The sequence below is a fragment of the Pelecanus crispus genome, chromosome 6 (genome assembly GCF_030463565.1).
Source record: "Pelecanus crispus isolate bPelCri1 chromosome 6, bPelCri1.pri, whole genome shotgun sequence".
In the NCBI taxonomy this organism is placed as follows: domain Eukaryota; kingdom Metazoa; phylum Chordata; class Aves; order Pelecaniformes; family Pelecanidae; genus Pelecanus; species Pelecanus crispus.
The window spans coordinates 43,359,108-43,379,244 of NC_134648.1; the positions used below are offsets into that span (position 1 = coordinate 43,359,108).

At 37.4% G+C, this 20,137-nt stretch overlaps 1 protein-coding gene across 2 annotated transcripts in view; it reads right to left on the reverse strand.

The window, feature by feature from the left end:
• Positions 1-19,676, reverse strand: part of HEATR5A (HEAT repeat containing 5A) — a 57,485-nt gene extending 37,809 nt beyond the window's left edge. For both annotated transcript variants that reach the window (XM_075711803.1, XM_075711802.1), the window contains exons 1-9: positions 19,551-19,676; positions 18,298-18,509; positions 13,559-13,667; positions 12,880-13,029; positions 12,445-12,616; positions 10,301-10,461; positions 5,116-5,371; positions 3,825-3,980; positions 2,771-3,021 (exon numbers count right to left, since the gene is read on the reverse strand). In XM_075711803.1, coding sequence (XP_075567918.1) covers positions 2,771-3,021; positions 3,825-3,980; positions 5,116-5,371; positions 10,301-10,461; positions 12,445-12,616; positions 12,880-13,029; positions 13,559-13,667; positions 18,298-18,509; positions 19,551-19,676 — 1,593 coding nt within the window. The remainder of the gene's footprint in view (positions 1-2,770; positions 3,022-3,824; positions 3,981-5,115; positions 5,372-10,300; positions 10,462-12,444; positions 12,617-12,879; positions 13,030-13,558; positions 13,668-18,297; positions 18,510-19,550) is intronic.
• Positions 19,677-20,137: the final 461 nt, after the last annotated feature.

Sequence of the window (20,137 nt, forward strand, 5' to 3'; positions counted from 1 at the left end):
CTATCATTCTCTCTGACAGTTTTTAATCAACAAATGGTATGACTAAACAAACAAGTTAGAATGGTATGGTACAGTTAGAATTAATCCTATCTTAGCTTCTCCACAATAATTGCATGTGCCTACTATTATGTGCTAAATACAAGGTGACAATCCGTGCTTGTTACCAAAGCCCGAGCTACCTACAATTTACATGGAGGAACACACACAGTCTGTCCATGGACACTTCCCATTGTATGCCTACAACAAAAGTATTCTGCAAATGGGTTTTGCTTCAATTATGTTTCACATATACCAAAAAAAGTATTTCTTACATCTTGCATTATGTCTGGTTGCCAAACAAACCGCTTGTAAATTAGCATTACAAGTAAGAAGTGTCATTATCAATAATATCATTAAAAGCTTCAGTATAGCCAATTTCCTTCTATAATTTTTTTGCACACTATAATTTATTTGGACAGTATAGACAGCATCCTTCTGTAATTTATTTGAAAAGTTATAAAACTTCATGAAATTTTGCACATGAAAGTCTACTTCATGAAAGTTTGAAATTGGTACACTTCCAAAACTCAGTGAAATATTAAGTCTGAAAATACTAGTTTCCCCAATTCCGTAATGCTATCAGAAGGTTGCAAGTGAAGACATTTATTTCGACAGATTCTTGATAGATTTAAAATATTTGATTCTAAAATTAAAATGGCACTCTTGTTAAATTATACTATTAAAAATTACTAACAGCTTAGTATACTTAAATTACCTGATAAACAAGCATCTTAGAAAGGATTGCATGTAATGATTTCTGACAATTTTCTTCTCTATGTACTAGGAGAAAGGTCTTATTTTTGAAGGATTTTTTTGAACTGAAGTATAAGCAGTAGTATGGAATGCTAAATATATGCAAACCCACCAATTATTCTGTTCTCTTGAATAGGTTCCACCTGCAACTCTAACCACTCTCTCAAAGGAAAATGCATTAATATAGAACAGCTTTGGTCCAGGTCACTACTGCCTATGTTTGATATTTCCTTTTCAAAACTGCTCTATTTAACACTGATCTCTTTCAGCTCCTCAGAAGAGGAGCTAGTCTGGAATCTGGCAGTGTTCCTAGGAGAGAATGGAAAAGGGCTTTTGTCAACTCCTCTGTTCTCCCCCCTGTCTGCTTAGTACAGAATACAGTGTTTCTCCCACACTTTTCTGTGCCCTCCCATACCTCCTCCTGGCCCTATTTCATCCTATGCTATTCCTCTAAAAGAAATCCTTATTAAGAATTATGTTTCTCTGTTAAATAGAAACATTAGCTCGGCTTAGGTGTATAGTATTTGAATGGCACTTCTTATCTATATAACTGGGCAAACTATACTCATTTTGTTCTCTCCCCATGGTCGTTCAGTAATCACAAAGAAAAGTTTTTAAAAGCTAAGAAAAACAGGCTTTTTTTTTATTTATTTCTAAATTGTTTCATCAGCAGTTGGGACTTTGAATGTGGAGAACTGTAGCTAGCAATGTCTGTTAAGGAGTGGCGTGGAACTGTTAGTACTCAGCAACAACTGACAGCGTGGGCTGGAATCACTGCAAAGGACATGTTTTCCAATGTACTAAAACATTCCTTTCATCTTACAGTGGTGTAATAACAAGAAAAAAAACCCACAATCCTTGTGTCAAAGTGTGCCACTTCTTCAATGTTCACTGGCTCTGAAACAGCTATTTTCAGAACTGAAAATCTAAGTTTCTACATTATGCAGAGAATTAGCTTGTACTGCTGATATTTGTGTTGCACCATGGTTTTCCAGCTGTGAGTAACTCCATGGATAAAGCTTGCATTGAGATGGAAACAGCTTCTTCTCCTGGCCTGTATTTCTACATCTGCATATGCCTAAAACTTCAGAGCACAGTATAACTTATCTGCGCTAGAGGAAAGATTGACGCAAGCATCTTAGAATATGTCAATGCAAGAAATTGGTTTCTGTTAAATTCTGTAAAAAAAAAAATGAAAGCGTCTATCTGTTGGACTTGATTAAAGATTTTGTTGGACTTGACCAAAGATTTTCAAGATAATATGTAATTACTGTTATTGGTGTAAGCACTGACTAAACTGTACACTGGAGAGTTATTGATGGGCCTGTGGTTGAACGAGTTTCCTTCCAGGAAACCTACTTCTAACATCACAGCACGCAATAGATCTGTATGTATACTTCTAATTATTTTTTAATAAAAGAAAGCTCTTTTCCTTTGGCAAAGTCTGATACATTTCAGCTGTATGTACTCCAGACTAGCCTTTTTTACCATTAACTCTGCTGAAATGTCAGCTTTCTAATTTAAGCCAATGTCAAACTGGGCCAGAATTGCAGAAGGTTTGATCTTGCTGTAAAGAATTTAGTTTGAAATTCTGAAAAACATAACTCTACTCAAGAAGTGTTTTCTCCAGGTAAACCTTTTCTTAGACTGTTCAATTTAAGTCCTTTCAGCTCCACAGAATTGACCTCTGTCCCAAAACAACAAACTTCTCCCCTAACAAACATCTTCATTAGGAAAAGGTAGCAGTACGAGTGGTTAATGAAGTCACTAGTGACATTTCCTGAGAAATTCACAATCCTGACACGTGTGAGAAAAATGCTTGCTTATTTGAGTTATGGTATGCTTCAAATCCCTTTCTTGAGGAAAGAAAATATCTCATCAATATGCTGGGTTACGTGATCATGTCATAAAGAATATATGCAAATACTACTGCAAAAACATCAAAGAACTGCCTGTAAGTAAAGTATTCAGACCATACCTTCCCTTTTCCATGTGGAATTCCTAAAGGACTGTGTTTTACTGCACCCAGCAAAGCAGCAATAGCAAAACTGTAGCCAGTTACTGCTTCTGGGGAGGATTTCAATGCACCAAGACGTTCAATGCAACGATCCAACAGTAGAGACACATAGGAGGGCAATGCTACTGCAATACAGCGTAAACACCAAGCTGCTGTTAGTCTAACTGAAATGCTGTGATGAAGAATGACAGAAATTACTGCTTCCAGAACTCCTGAAAAATAAAATGCATAAACACACTTACGAAATAGGCAAGCAGATTGTCAAACAAGCAAAAATGTATACAGAGGACTGGTGAACATACCACTGTCCTGTTTCCATACTTCTCTTTAAAAAGTACTATTGATTTTTATTGTGAAATATTTCGTATAAAATTTAAATACTTCAATACTTTTCAAAAAAAGTTACCCTGGATGAAAAGTAACAATATGGAGAAAACCTAAGATATTATGCAGTTATTCACCAAGATGCACAGAAAATATCTGGAAGTGTTCTCTAGGAAGCAGAAATCCAAGCAGTGGAAACAGAGGTCCACTTGAAGCCATCCAGAAAAAAATAAATTCTTACTGCAGCTAAATGAAAACAGTAAAGGTAGATGAAGATACCCAGCTCAAACAAACTTATTTACTATAAATATGAAGTGTTGGACTTTAAATACAACCTTTAATGGAGTTAAATTTGATGCTGGTTTTGTTTTTTTTAATTAACACACTAGTACAGGCCAGAGAAGATACAGAACTCTTTGGGCAATGCCTGAAGATTTCCTACAGCATGTAAGGTAGCCAACTTCCTTTTCCTTAAGTTTAGTGGAAGAAAATGGAAAAGGATAGAAGAACTAAGAAGGTCCAGGTGAGGAAAACTGCACACCAGAAGAAAAGTTGCCATAGTCAATGCCAGACAAAGGATCCAAACAGATTTGAAAGAATTGACAGTCTAGCCATAAGAAACTGGAGAAGATCACAATGAACAAAGGAATTATTTTGTACTCTGGTTCACAAAATAATTCAGGGCTTGTACCTGTACTGGAGTCTTGTAGTAATGGTGCTGCTGTAGTTCCTAAGCCATGGATGAGACTTCCAAGTTCCTGAAGCGCACACACAAGCACATGCTGACTTGCTGTTACATCTGTTGTACTAATTCTTGTTTCCAAGTTACTGTCACTCATTGCAGCATCTGATAACACAATACAGGAAGATCCCCATTAAATCATTACCAAAATGAAACAAAGAGACCTGAAAAAGGATTTTGCTATTGTAAGTTTTTTATATTACCAAATGAGCTTTTACCACTACCATTTTTATTATTGACAAAACCGTTTTCATAAAGATTTACCTTCACTGAGACAAGTACATTTCTATTACTCAAATGGATAGTCTAGTAATGTCTGTGAGGGCAGGAAGGTAGATAAAATGGAAACTACCAAATTGCTTATCTTTAAGTGACGGGAACAGTGGCTAGGAAGAAGCATGCTATTCTCAGCCTCACTGAAAGTGACTTGAAGAGGTCATGCTTTGATATAACTTGCCATATTTCACTGCATAGTAGGAAAAAAGGGAAGGAAAGAGTGCAATAGTGCAAGAGCAAGCGAGCAAGACTGTGGGGGAGGGGAATAAAGAGGGAAGGAAAAATCTGGAGATTTTTGAAAGTTCATTTTTTGAGACACAAATGATTATGTCAGCTTAGACATTTAACATTTAGATATTTAACTAGGATACAATATGCAGCTGTACACCAGGGGACGACTGGTTATACCCAGCTTTCTCTTTCTTTTCCCCTACAAGGACGACAGTGGAAGATCAGCAGCTTTTTTTGGAAGCTGTGTGCAAGACTTTATCATGCAAGAGATCTGTTTTCTCCAGGAGAAACGCTCATTTTGTCAATTAGGAACAAATGCTTCTTTTTTGAACCAGCAGTAGTGTCAGCTGCTCCAAACAGGAAGGCAGAATCTGGCTAGACATACAGCAACTGCCAATTTAACTTACTTTACAATATCACCTACATTTTATTACTGCATATATTTATTATTTTATTATATTTGTAATTGGTTAAAATTATATTCCTCAGGGAAGAAGTGTTAAAAAAGATGTTTACACTTGTGTGGGTACACACATGCGGAAACACAGACACACACAAACAAATAACCAGCCCAAGTTAAAAACAAAGCAGTCCATCAAAAGCCCTCTACGTTATTATGGTAATAAATCAGCACTATATATTCCATTTCTGCAGTCTCTGGATTAGGAAGTCAGACAATCACTTAAAAAAGGAAAAACAGAGGCTCAAATGGATAATCTTGTTAGATCCATACCCACAACTTTCTTCAGTTTCCAGATGGCCTGACAAATCTCCTTGGCAGCTGCAATTTGAGCTTTTTCCCCAAGAAGGCCTCCTACTGTAGCTCGAAGGATAAATGAAACACAGCGGCGACAGCCGATAGCATCCGTCTGACTTTGAATAGCCTTAGGGTGAGACTGAGACACGAGATCTAGAATATGGGAAAGGAAGGCAGAGAAGTTCCTTTCAAGCCATTGTGCTCCTAATGTAGAGACAAATACCACATATGCCTGTAAGAGATTTGAAAAGAAGCCATATTTTAGAGCAAAATCGTCTGGAAAACCACTGCCAGCTATCCCACATACATAATTTTTTTAATCTCTGCACATTGCCACAACTAGAACGTCACTAAACTGAGATTATTTATGCATCCACAAATCACATACATTCTCACTTCAGGTAGCTTAAGTTTTTTGGATCTATTTAAATAATTTAAATTACTGTCAGAACCGTACAAGCAATATTGTAGCATTCTTTGACTGTAAGTTAATTCAAGCTGCTTGCCCATGTTATTTCATTCCAGAGTGTGAGAAATGGCAGTTTACCCTGCACAGGCACTTGTTATGTAAAACATTGTGTTTGGTCTCACTGAACAACAGCTTCCAGCTATTTAGCATTCTGCACATGGAACCCAAATTTAATGTATGAATGCATTTTAAGAACTACTATGTTACAAACCTATAACCCATAACCCTGAGAGAATTTTGTTATTATAGGCTTTGAATTAGGGAATATTTGCAGCCCCCAAGCACTGCTCTTCATCTCAATGAATTTTAATTGTTTGCCTTGCAATGGAGGTACCATAAAAAGACTATGTTTGTCACAACAAAGAGAAAGAATGCAGAGTCACTTTACAAATCTAATCACCACAAGACCATTTATTTTGCCACATAATACGCTCCCTTACAAATGTCTTCCATGTGCCTGTGTTAGATTTTTTTTTTTAATGAATAGATGTGCTATCATCAAGAAAACGGAATACAAAAAAAGAGAATATGCAAATGAACACAAAAAATTCCTCATAAGAAAGTTCACAAATACTACCCATTCAATGAACTTCTATATTTGCCTCATACATACTTTGTCTCATGTCTAATATTAACAACTAAATTATTCATGTAAAAGAAAGTGAAGTACTGTAGATGGAGATGGTAGATGGAGAACATCTACCGTAGATGTTCTACTAGATCCTGTAAGCATCTAATAGCTCTTGAAAAATACTACTTAGGCTTCATAATGTACCAGTACATTACCCCTATTTTACAGATTTGAAAACTGCGGAATTTAACAGGATAAATAGATTTGTGAAGAGTCATACTGCCATGGCTACATCTTGAACCTGGCTGTGTCTTGAACAAATATAAATTCTTCTTCCATATATAAGAAGTCATCTTCAGTGTTTTTCTTATTTTTTAATTTATAATAAGCTGAAATTCACATAATAATACATTTTATAACTGCAAGCATTTTCTACTTACAGGCACTGATACACACACAGTTTCTCAAGTTTTTCTTATAGAAACATGGCACTATTTTAACTGTTCTGGTACAGTTAAGAGTGTACCATCTAGCACAGGTACTATTGTGTTAACATAGAAAGCATGAAAAGCAGACTCCAAAAACCAGTACAAATAGTCAAAACACTGAACTGAAATATCTGTTCCTGGAAAACTAGTAAAACCACCATGTATACAGAACACCCCAGGAGCCTGGCACGCATTTCCTAGGCAAATAGCTGTCAAGGTATTATTGTTCCCCAGCTTTTCAGTCTCTCTGTTGCAAGTTAATGTTTCCACCCAGCATGATCTGAGCATAGAAGACAATTTGTAAGCACCTTCTAGCTGTTTCAGTATGAAGTCTGGCAACTTCTATCACTAACTCAAGGTAGTTTACAGATTTTTTTGTACTGCAGAAGTAGAAATGCACTGAAAAATTCCCTTACTGGCAAAAGGGATACAGAAAATAGCTGTGGGGACTGTGACATTAAAATAATCACAGCTGTTTGATATGTAAATGTTCACTGGGACCTTTAGTCTTGATTTACAGGTTTAACATTTGAATATCTTGGTCTTAGCATGTAAATGCCATTTAAAATAATATTTACAGGAAGAAGCCAATCTGATACTATCTGAAAAATTTATACTGTTTTTACCAGCATGCACTATATGGTCTGACTTCAGTCGTGCTCAGTTAACAAGGTTCTATCCTCTAAGTGAGCATCCTGGAACACAGCAAAACAGGTATTTTTTTCCACTAAATTCGGTTTCCCTTATTTTTCCATGCACTTAAAATCACAGAATCATAGAATGCTTTGGGTTGGAAGGGACCTTTAGAGGTCATCTAGCCCAACCCCCCTGCAGGGAGCAGGGACAGCTTTAACCAGATCAGGTTGCTCAGAGCCCCATCCAACCTGACCTTGAATGTTGCCAGGGATGGGGCCTCTACCACCTCTCTGGGCAACCTGGTCCAGGGCTTCACCACCCTCATTGTAAAAAAATTCTTCCTTATATCCAGTCTAAATCTACCCTCCTTTAGTTTAAAACCATTACTCCTTGTCCTGTCACAACAGGCCTTATTAAAAAGATTCTCCCCATCTTTCCTGTAGGCCCCCTTTAAGTACTGGAAGGCCGCAATAAGGTCTCCCCGCAGCCTTCTCTTCTCCAGGCTGAACAACCCCAACTCTCTCAGCCTGGCCTCGTAGGAGAGGTGCTCCAGCCCTCGGGTCATTTTCGTGGCCCTCCTCTGGACCCGCTCCAACAGGTCCATGTCCTTCTTGTGCTGAGGGCCCCAGAGCTGGACGCAGTGCTCCAGGTGAGGTCTCACCAGAGCAGAGCAGAGGGGCAGAATCACCTCCCTCGACCTGCTGGCCACGCTGCTTTTGATACAGCCCAGGATACGGTTGGCTTTCTGGGCTGCAAGCGCACATTGCCGGCTCATGTCCAGCTTTTCATGAATCAGTACGCCCAAGTCCTTCTCCACAGGGCTGCTCCCAATCCCTTCATCCCCCAGCCTGTATTGATATTGGGGCTTGCCCCGTCCCAGGGCCCTGTTGAATCTCATGAGGTTCACACAGGCCCACCTCTCCAGCTTGTCCAGGTCCCCCTGGATGACATCTCATCCTTCTCGCATGTCAACCACACCACTCAGCTTGGTGTCGTCTGCAGACTTGCTAAGGGTGCACTCAATCCCACTGTCTGTGTCATTGATGAAGATATTAAACAGCAGTGGTCCCAGTACAGACCCCTGAGGGACCCCACTTGTCACTGGTCTCCATGTGGACATCGAGCCATTGACCACTACCCCCTGGATGCGACCGTCTGACCAATTCTTCATGCACTGAACAGTCCACCCATCAAATCCATACCTCCCCAATTTAGAGAGAAGGATGTTGTGGGGGACTGTGTCGAAGGCTTTACAGAAATCCAAGTAGATGACATCCATTGCTTTTCCCTTGTCCACTGATGCAGTCACTCCTTCATAGAAAGCCACTAGGCTGGTCAGGCAGGACTTGCCCTTGGTGAAGCCATGCTGGCTGTCTCAAATCACCTCCCTGTCTTCCATGTGCTTGAGCATATCTTCTAGGAGGATCTATTTCATGATCTTCCCAGGCACAGAGGTGAGGCTGACAGGTCGGTAGTTCCCAGGGTCCTCCTTTCTTCCCTTTTTAAAAATGGGCATGTTTCCTTTCTTCCGGTCACCAGGGACTTCACCTGACTGCCATGACTTTTCAAATATTATGGAGAGTGGCTTGGCAACTACGTCAGCCAATTCCCTCAGGACTCTGGAATGCATCTCATCAGGTCCCATAGACATATGTACTTTCAGGTTCCTCAGGTGGTCTTGAACCTGATCTTCCCTTATGGTGGGAGGGGCTTTACCCCTCTGGTCCCCAGTTTGCAGTCCATCGACTTGGGAGGGGTGAGGAGAGAGGTTGCTGGTGAAGACTGAGGCAAAAAAGTTGCTGAGTACCTCAGCCTTCTCCTCATCTGTTGATACAAGGTCACCATTCTTGTTCATTGGGGTGGGGGGTACGTTTTCTTTAACCTTCCTTTACTGGTTGACATACCTGTAGAAGCCCTTCTTGTTATTCTTTACACCCCCTGCCAAATTCAGCTCCAGCCGTGCCTTGGCCTTCCTGACCTCCTCCCTACACAACCGGGCCTTTTCCCTGTATTCCCCCCAGGACACCTGTCCCTGCTTCCACTGCCTTTTGCAGTTCCCTCTTACTCTTTAGTTTGACCAGCAGGTCTCGACTCAGCCATGCTGGTCTCTTCCCTTCCTTGCCTGATTTCTCACACCTGGGCACTGAGAGCTCTTGTGCTCTATGGAAGGTGTCCTTAAAGATCTGCCAGCTCTTTTCTGCTCCCCTGTCCCTGAGGACCATCTCCCAGGGGGTCTTTCTGACTAACTCCTTGAAGAGCTGAAATTTTGCTCTCCTAAAATTTAGGGTGCTGACTATACTCCTTGCTTTTCCCATATCCCTCAGCAGTGTAAACTCCATCAATGCATGATCACTGCAGCCCAGGCTGGCTCCAGTCTTGACGTCACTGATGAGCTCACTTGCATTGGTGACCCTCAGGTCCAGTATTGCATCCCCTCGGGTAGGGGTGTCTATTACCTGGCTTAAGAAGTTATCCTTAATGCATTCTAGGAACCTCCTGGATTGCCTACAGCTTGCCATGTTACTTTTCCAGCAGATGTCGGGGTGGTTGAAGTCCCCCAGTAGGACAAGAGTAGGATGAGAGACTGCACTTACTCAAAGCAGAACCATTCTTTCAGAATGGGACTGGGAATGTCCCTATATAGAAGGAAACTATTCCAAGTTCAAAGAATTCTTTTAACTTCCCCCCTTTTTAAATTAAAAATTTGAGGATAGTACTTATTTATATCACTTACTTGAAATTCATACCCCGTGAAGCTTTCACAAGTAATACATACTTAATTTTGAAAATTTCAAACTATCAGGTAAACAATAAGCAACATCAGAAATCTTTTTTCTTTTCTTTCTAGCATAACTCAAGATGTACATCCTTATTTTAAGTTACACACATTTTGTCACAGACACAAAAAAGGATAAAATAAGAGATACATGGAGAGCAAAACAGTTATTATAGGAATGTTTAGCAATCTCAGAAAATCATAAATAATGTAATCCAAACCTGGGTGACTCCAACTCTAACATCTCTGCTGACTGAACTGGTCCCTTTCAACATATCGCCACTGGCTCGTAGAAATCCACAACTTCCACGCAGAAATCCAGTTCCCAATAGCTCCATCACTTCTTCCAAAGAGATTCTGCGAAAGTTATGCCTGGTGGATGCTAAGAACAGATATAAATCTTTAGAGGAATAGTTCTGTAAAACTTGCTACATTTTAGAAGAAAAGTCTCAACTCTAATCATTTTAGAAAAAACAATTTGCACAAATTCAGTAGCACAACCAAATTCAAATACTGTTTGAGCATAATTTCACAACAGAAACTAAGACATTTTAGGACTCAGTGCTCCAGTGAACCACAATATCTCTCAAGTTTTTCTGCTTCAGCTATCTTTAAACAGTTTAGGCCATCACCTAATATGTATACATATATTTGCTCTCCCTCAGTTTCTACCTTCCAATCTAAGCTCCCTTTGCAAAAAGGTCTTGTATGGCCTACTCCTACCACTGGAAGCTTCAGGAAAGCCCTGACTCTAACTCATTCCAGCTTACCGCCAAAGAAAACCCTCTATTCTGAACTCCAGACAGGGCAGATTACCATTCTGCTATGCTTAGCCAGATAAGGGCAGAGCAACAGGGTCTCTCAGAAACAGAAGCATCTCACCTTAGTATTAAGTTAGCTCTCCAAAATAATGAGAATAATAAAACATGTTTACAGTCCTCTAGGAAAATTATTTATGCCTAGTTCCTATTCTGTTGTTTTATTTCTTGATAGAAAGTTCATTTAAAGTACGTGCTGGGACATGTGTATGCAAACATAGCATAGTGTGCAAACTAAGTGTGCAAACCTAAAATTTTCACTGCATTTTTCATTCTCTTTGAAGTATTGTATTGGGAAAAGAAGTGAGAGGATTTAAGACAATCGTGTCCAAAAAAATGAAAAACCCACCAACATCAGCTGGTTATCAGATACAAAGCAGAAACTTCAGGTCTACACAATTCTTCATGCATTGCTCCCTCCACTTCTCCCCAGACCCTTCTAGCCCCCACCAAGCTCCTGTCTCACTTAGCTCTAACTTGTTTTTAATCCAGTGCTTCCCCGCAAAAAATAAGCAACCAAACAGCTGATGAGCTTCTTGTTTTTCCAAAATGCTAAGGTAGGATTATATAACTACATCGCTTACAGAAATTAAAGAAAACTAGTGAGTTTAAAAGGAGGCCAGAGTACTTTTTTTTTAACTTTTAATGAGAAAAGATAAGTGCTGATTGTTTTCTATAACACAATAATTGTCTCCAAAGATATTCTTAGAAAAATGCTTTGTAAATCAAGACTACAGCAAATTTGCAAATGCAAATACACAGCCTCAAGATTTTTGAAAGGCAGTAAGTTGGTCTTAAAGGCATGTAATTTTGTCATTTTCTGCTTATTGCACTGAAGGTCTTCTCTGATGCCATTAAAAGCAGACGAACAGTCTGAACCACACTTACTCAGCATCCTGTTGTGCCTCATTTAGATTACAGTTAAATATTTAGCTTTGGATTCCTAAGATTGGACTGAAAATGCCCAGTCTGAATGACACCAAAGATTTGAGATGTTAACTTTGTGCCAGGATGCTTCAGTTGGATCAAGTGCTGTCTGTCAGCAAAAATTGTTACATGCTCTGTTGAGTGAACAAAACTGCTCACTTCTGCTTCTGATCACATTTGTACTGCTAGACAATCCAGATCTGGTATTGGTGATTGTGGAAAAACAGCTTGAAAAGATATCCTTAACTCTTTAGTTTGACAAAGAGACACTACCTCAAATCTTAGTGTTTTCTACACTGTTGAAATTAATCTTGCCTTTAAATTCTTGAGGCTACTAATTTCTCTCCATACGATAACAATCTTGTAACGGAGCCAACTAGTTTCATCAAATATTTTTCCTTGTTTATGATTTTATAAAAATATATATATATATGGGGTAACACAACAAAAAATACAGCACTTCACAAGAAAAATGTTACAAAAAAGACCAAACCACAGATACACAGAGTCAGATGGAGTTTACATTGTGATTTTACTTTGGGCTTCAACAGAACTTGAGTTTCTGATCATCTGACAGGTTCTTACAGATGACGAATCAGCAAACAAAGTACATACTTTACCTGTTGTCTGTTTAGACATTAGAGCTCTAGCCAATACTGTGCCTAAGAGTTTCGAAACTGCTAATCGTACATCATAATTGGAACCTTCAAAGGATTTAAAACACAAGGTCACAACACTATCCAGGTCTGTGCTCCACATAAATACTGCTTCATTCTGAAGTTCAAGAAGACACTAGACAAAAAAGGGAAATAAAAACGTTTTGATGTGGGAAAGCACTCAGTACAAATTTTAGCTTGCTACATAGTACACAGAGTTCTCCCTAACAAAATATGTATGTTCCTTCATACTAAGATGACTTGAATTTTTGCTGCTGAGGCAGTATCAAAGAAATCAAGATAAGCAAACAATGTATTTACTGCTGTGTTCATCATCCATTAAAAGAGAATTTTATTTAGGGAGCTTACTTAATAAAAACAGCTATTAGGGCACTTTACCTTTGCAGCAGCACAGCGGACTGCCATGGATCGATCTGTCAAACATGAGCGGGCAGCTTTGTAAATATCTCTATGACAGGGGATAGCAGCAGTTCCTAAACCATTTAATATATTTTGCAAACTAAGCATGATTTCATAACGACCTTGAGACTGAAAAATGAGAAAGAGAAATGTTAAAGTTTTGTAACCCTAAGCTCCTTGGAAATACAAAACACTGACTACTGAAATAGGTAAACAATGGTTTGACTGTCTTAGACTTTTAAAGATCTTTTTATGTGGAAGTGAGTTAAAGCAGATAACTTGCTCTATAACACTATAAGCAAGTGAAAACAGTGATTCTATGTTCTACCGGAAAAAACTCGCTGGCAGTCTAAAACTCAAAACGTGAAGTACAAGCTGGAGCAAAAATGTTCTCATTAATAAGGCAATTAGATTTTCTAGTCTATCAAGTTCTTCCACGAAATCACCTTGAGAATAGCTATGATCCATCCTTTTATAGTTATAATCCATTAACTCTCTAGTAATTCTTTGGAAATTAGGCATTGATTTTTATCCTATGACTTTCCACAATTTTTTCACATCTTGGTATCATGCACTTTCTCCTATTCATTGGTCCAGCTACCAATAGTAAACATCCTATTATTTTTCCAATCATTTTTTAAACATGCTGTTCCAATACCTCTGCATTCTTCATTGCTTTAAGCACATTCCCAACGGTGTCAGTAAAACTGTTTCCCAAAATTCTTCCCAATTTTTTGTATAAATAGCCCAAGCATACCACCGCAGCACTAAAACAAAAGCAAATCCAAAGACGCGTGAAAATGGATGCAGTAATAGATGAAAGGGATTAAGATGACGAATGTAATCAATGGGCAAACAACAAAGTAACTAAATAGGATGTCCCAAAAATGTAAGTGGATTATCAAAAGAAAAAAAAAAAATGGTCTATGTGTGGCACATACTCACGGTCTAGGAGAAATGTGGATATAACAGTTGGAAAATAACTTGGATAATACAAGAATTCAGGTAATACAATCTTCCAATGATTTATACGATAGGAACAAAATTTTCGTATCTACCTTTAAACCTTAACATTAATTTCTAACTAAGCATGCCCTGGATCATGTAGTCTATAGCACTGTACTATGGCAGATGCTGCTAGGAGTAGCCAGGGACAGGTTTATTTACAACTTGATGGTCAACAGTAGACTGCATATGGTCTAGTAATTAAAACTCTGGCATTTACATATAACAATACATAATAAGGAAACAACTTGAAGGAAATAAAAGTATGAGCCCATATCCTTTTCATGGCACACAGATTCTGAATTTAGTTTCCAGGTGAAATACCTGACAACTGGAATCTGTGCTCATCGGCATCTCCTTTAGCAAAAGTAAAAATTGCTAAATATTGAGGTGAAAAAAAAAAAAAAGAAAGAAAGAGCTCCTTAATTAAAGAGTGTTTTCCTTTGCATAATTAATTAAGGAAAACATTTTGGGCTTGTATTGACAGATCTATAACTTAACCAATTAATTTTATGAATACAAGGAAAAAAGAAATTATATCTTTAATCAGCTTTCAGCTCTTTGGCCAGACCTACTTAAATATGCAGTGACACTGCCCAGCACCCCCTTCAAGAAAACAACATTTTACTTACTCCCCAACTGAATTTAAGTTTCACATAAAGAATTTTAAAATCTCATACTGAACACATTCTTAATTAGAAAAATGCATTTAATATTAACAGTAATTCCCTAAATGACAAAGCACAGTAAGAAAAACAAAAGTGATATTCTTTATCTCTTATCACCCAAAATACTATTTCTGTTAAAGCAACATTTTTCATTATTACTTTTATCCAACTCAGTACACACCAACAGTTTGGATTTCAATTTTTTTCATGGTGTGGCTGGGCATAAAATTACAATTGCACCATCTTACTACTAAATTGATCATCTGCTGGTCACATATACTCTCTTTAATTAGCTTCAAGACTAAATAATATATATTTCACATCATAATCCAAAGAAGGAATATTTAACAAATATATACCAAAAAACCACCAAACCAGAACTACCTTATTACATGATGGTATAACCTGCAAACACTCTTACATGGTTGGCTGTACTGCCATGTGCTTAAGCATTGTATAAAAGAGTCAATCGGTGTTGAATAGTGATTTCTAGCAACAAAGTGGCAATATTTGTTGATGAGTAACATCTAAGTCAACTGAAGATGAGAATCCAGCTACTTCTGCACATCAATATTTAAGTTTCTATAAAAGTTCAAAGCATAGGACTTAGGAAGCTCTTCTGACTGCCTTCTAGAATTGTATCATGATGCTAGTTGTCTGTTTGTTTCCCACAAATGTTTCTTCACAAAGTCCGAACTGTATTAACTATTGAGTCACTTTATCTGGCAAATCACAAGCAACAGACAGAAGTTTCCAAGGAAGCCTGTAAATTTATACAAGTTTTGCAGGGAAAAGGCTCTGTGCCTGTGTTTTTTCCTCCCTGGCAGCACACCTCCATTTTGATACATGACTCTCTCTATAAGATACGTTTAAGTTGTTTTCTCTCAAATTTTGCCTTAACAATTGTACTTGGAGAGGTACCAACAAAAATGCAGACCTAAGATACTTAAACACATGGTAAAATAGCACTGAGATCAGCTATGAAAGTTTGCTGACCAGCCAAATGCTTTCAAAATGCTTATCATTTAAAAAAAACCCTGGTGGATATTTTAAAAACTTTGTAATTTAAAGTAAAGTAATAAGCTATATTCACATCACATGACCTGTTTATCTGATCTGATATAGCATTCACATCACACTCAATTTTAGAAGGAGATGAGCACCTAACTAAGGTTCTTTTTAAAATGCTTGCCTGAAACATTCCATCTTCCACCTACATGAAGGAATAACGATGATAATTTATGAGATAAGAAAACAATTCACTGGAAACTGTATTTAAAGGAGTTTCCAGGTGAATCAACATATTGTGAACAGTGATGCCAAAGTGTTGTTACCATACAACATGGGCATGTATGCTAAATACGGACAGATGGCAAACAAAGACAACACTTTAATCAAGATTTAAAAAAAAAAAAAAAAAAAGCCTTTCTTCACTGAACACCAAGTATCGCATATACTTGCGGCCCAAGATGAAAGATTTTACTCAATAAAGAGTTCTGTAGTTCCAATTATTTTTCTGTAGCCTGTTGTCTCAGTGTTAGTACTATAAGAAATCCCATTTCCAAACCTTTTTTGAAGTAAACCGTATTTTACTGCTACCTTGTTCTCCACTTCATCTCTTATTTCCTCTCCTCACTACTGCTTACATACCCAGCATGATTCTGAACGCTGCCACCTCTCTCTTTCTCCCCCAGCTACTTTTCTGCCTTCTGAGCCTGGACATCTGCCATTTCTACCTGTCTTTGCTATTTCCGCCTTACTGCTAATGGACTCCATCACCCCTCCTTGCTATGCCGACATCATCCTACTCCCTCCAGTGCGGCATCCTGCAGCTGAAGCAAGGAAGACCCGCACAGCTCTGTCCCATACTACAACTCACGTATAACGTTAATGCATCTCACTGTTGAGGAGCCAGTAGTAGAGCAGTAATTTACTTTGCAGGACTAAGACCCTTTACAGCAAACTTACTCTTAACTCAAAAGACTGCACAATTGGAACAAGAGGGAAACAAAAAAATATTATGGCATTGGAAAATACAACTGAATCCTTGCAAAAATCTATTTTCAGGAAACTTCTCTTGAGTTGTCACAAACTGGATTAGCATGTGACGTAAAGAAGGAAGACAGATTCTTCCCTGCTTTGTATACTGTATCATTAATGCAGAGTGATGTTTTATTATCTCTACCTTTAATTTTCTCCACTACAGTGAAAGATGTGCATTGTTTCAGGAATTAAGGTTATTCATAATATTTCTGCACCTTAAGATTTGGTTTCACATCCTGCAATAACAGTTGACGTTTCTCTGTTCTGTTGGCTAGGTTTTAGGCATTTAGTTACAAACATTCAGATGTCTCCAATTAACCATATCCAGTTTCCCAGTTGGATTAAGAAATGCACTCAATAACTGTGTTTTGCACCTGGAGTTGTACTTCTCTGTTTTACTGCTCTACTCAGCAGTATATTACCTTTTCCTTGTTTTTCAAACACCTGCCCCCTCATAAGTCTGTTATCCATTGCTGGTATTCTCTCTGGCCTGACTTTCTATTGTCTGGCTGGAGATACCAACTGTCTTCTACCTTTTTGGTTCCTGCTGCACACATACAGTATCTAATACTACCACATTATTTGTTTTGTTATCTATCCTGTGGTAGTGAACTCGGATGCATCATGACAGGTAAATATTTTTTTTTCTTTTACTAATGTTAAATAAGCTACTTACAAAAAGCTTTCTTCACCTTTTTTGTAATAAGCAGTGTTTGTTTGACTTGCTTTAAAGCATGGTTTATTCAATATGGCAGTATGTATTGCTAGCCGGTTTTGTCCCCTCACTGAACAAAAACATAAGGCACAAACCAGCCTCAGTTCACCCTATTACCTTAAAGCATACTATGGTCATTATAGTTCTGAATGATAGCAACAAGTTTAGCATTCCTACACTCCTAAATAAATTAATTTAGCTTAGCTTAGCTTTCAAATCACTCAAGACATTTCTTTCCAGTGGATCCAGTAAACACTAGCTAGTTAGGCAGGTCAAATTTTGTTCTAACATATGCAATCTACACTGACTCACATGAGCCACCAAATTGCCTCTGCATTAAATGCTTCAAAAGTAATGTGATTTTAAAGCATCTTCATGTGATTGATTTTATGTTATATTTCTGTGAATCGTAACAAGAAACTTCTAAACAAGGAAAAAAATATATTTTCTTATTAAACTTTCAAGGGCAATTTATGTTGTAAAGGACTGACCTGACATCCCCTCCCTCCAACATGCAGCTGAACTTCTTACTCAAAACTTTCCAGTAAAGACACAGAAAGGAAAATATAAAATGCTACACAAGTACTTAACCACTCATAATTCTTCCCTGAAGGCAGCATATATTAAATGATTAAAATAAAAGTGTTATAATACCTAGAGGGAAGGTAGCAATTTGAATTTGCTTTCAGGTTTCAGATGAATTCCGTTTCTCTTTGTAATACTCAAGTCTAAAAATTTTAGAGATGTAATATCAAAGAAAAAAATTACTTTTTACAACTGGATACACCCACAATAATGATATTAATCAGGGAGGCTCCCAAATTCTGTGTGTTGTATGGTATAAAGCTACTGGACAATGGGCAGAAACGACAAGAGCATACTCTCTCTTACATTAACTTCTCACCATGTAAATCTGTCTCTCTTGTTATTACTGGATTTGAAGTTTTGGGTTAAAAAAGCACTTACAGTTTCGTAGGCAGATAACTTGGTGAATCATCTTTACTCCGAATGAGTTCATTGCATTTGTCAATTGTCTGGTAAACAGAAAAAGTGTCTCCAGCGCTATAAAGTACAGCTAAATTCTTGGCAACAAGCCGTCTGGTAGGAGGTCCTGGTGAATTGTTTAATAAAGAAGTCAATTGTTCAACCAGTTTCTTCTGGTTTTCCCTTATATCAGCCTGGAAATAAAATCAGCAACCAGTTAAATTTCAATTAAATTCAAAAGTCGATTAAAGATAATTAATGCTAATTCTCTTCACTTTTCATTACTACCATTCTGATACTCTGACATTCTGAATTAAAAATGAACATTTTATTGCACCTTTCTACTCTGAGAAAAGCCATCTCAAATATGTGATTATTTTATTCTTTTAAAAAAAAAAAATCACATTTTTCAGAGCATGATTCTTTCTAGTAGCATTTCAGGAGTATTTTCCCTATGCTATTTGAATAGTTATATCTTGATAAGACAAAATTGCCACTTCTTGCTTCTTTTATGCCTGTTTCAAAACAAAACAAGTCATAGAAATATAGTAATTTAAGTAGTAAAGAAGAACATTACCAGAGTTTCAAGAAGTTGAGCATTAGAAAGGAAAGAACCTCCCTTAAAATAATGATCTATTTTAGTCTTATAGATTACGAGCCTGGCACTGTATTTTGGTTACATATTTTAACACAAATAACATAGCTCTTAAACAGCATTATCTAGGTTGGTTTACTGTTAAATATCCACCTATGCTACTTAATATACACTAAACAGTGAACCAAACAATTGGACAGTTGCCTGGAAACAGATCTTTTCTCATTTGATTAGGAAAATAAAAAACAAAAGAGAAAGGTGTTACATTTTTGCTTGTTAGAGAACTACCACATAATTGTGCCATGCTAGGTGGAAGCATGACTACTATTCTTCATCATGGTGTTGCAAAATCTTGCAGTAACAATCTGAGTTTAAAAAAAAAATTTAAAAATCACTTAATGCTTATTTCTCAAATTCCTTTCATTGGACAAGTGGCTCTGTCACTTGAAGGGCTGTGATCAAAAACTTGTAACATTTAGAAAGTTACTGCTAACACTGAACATACTTCCATTGCATGTACATAAAAGACATGAAGCAAATGAAATTGAATACTGTTCTTTGTTTTTAAACAAAATAACAAAAAAGACAGAGAGAAATAGCTGTATAATGTGTTTTTATTCACAAGTCTCATTATACTTACTCTGCTAGTCACTGGTAAAAGTTTTTCCAAAAACTGTAACCATTCAAAAATAAACTCTGCTCTTTGAAATTCACCAAGCTGGTTATACGCTTCTTCATTAAGTAATAAACTGTGAGCTAACTCCATTCCTTGAAATCTTCCTCAAATCTCTCCTCAAACACCGTGGAATAGAAAAAAAAAAACAAAACAAAACAAACCAAACTACCAGAACTGTGTTAATCAATCAGGTTTTCTTCCCCATTAATATGTGGTGACTGAATCAGAAGTTTAAACACCTAAACAGAAAAAGAAAAAAAATTACTAGACAGTCAGCAATCATATTATATTTATGTTTGGCTTATTAAAACTAAACTTTCAAAAGAAAACTTAAAATAAGATTACAGTAGTTTTATTTAGGTGGCTTTAGTGATAGTTATGGTTTTGGAAATGAGATAATGGCATTGATGTAATATACAAACTAAAGTTAAATATACTTCAGAAAAATCAGAGGGGTTCTCACTGAACTACTATTTTTTCTTCATCTTGTTTTGCATGAAGTGGGGTTTACTAGTACTTGATCATGTATATGCCTGAAAATAATGATCAGC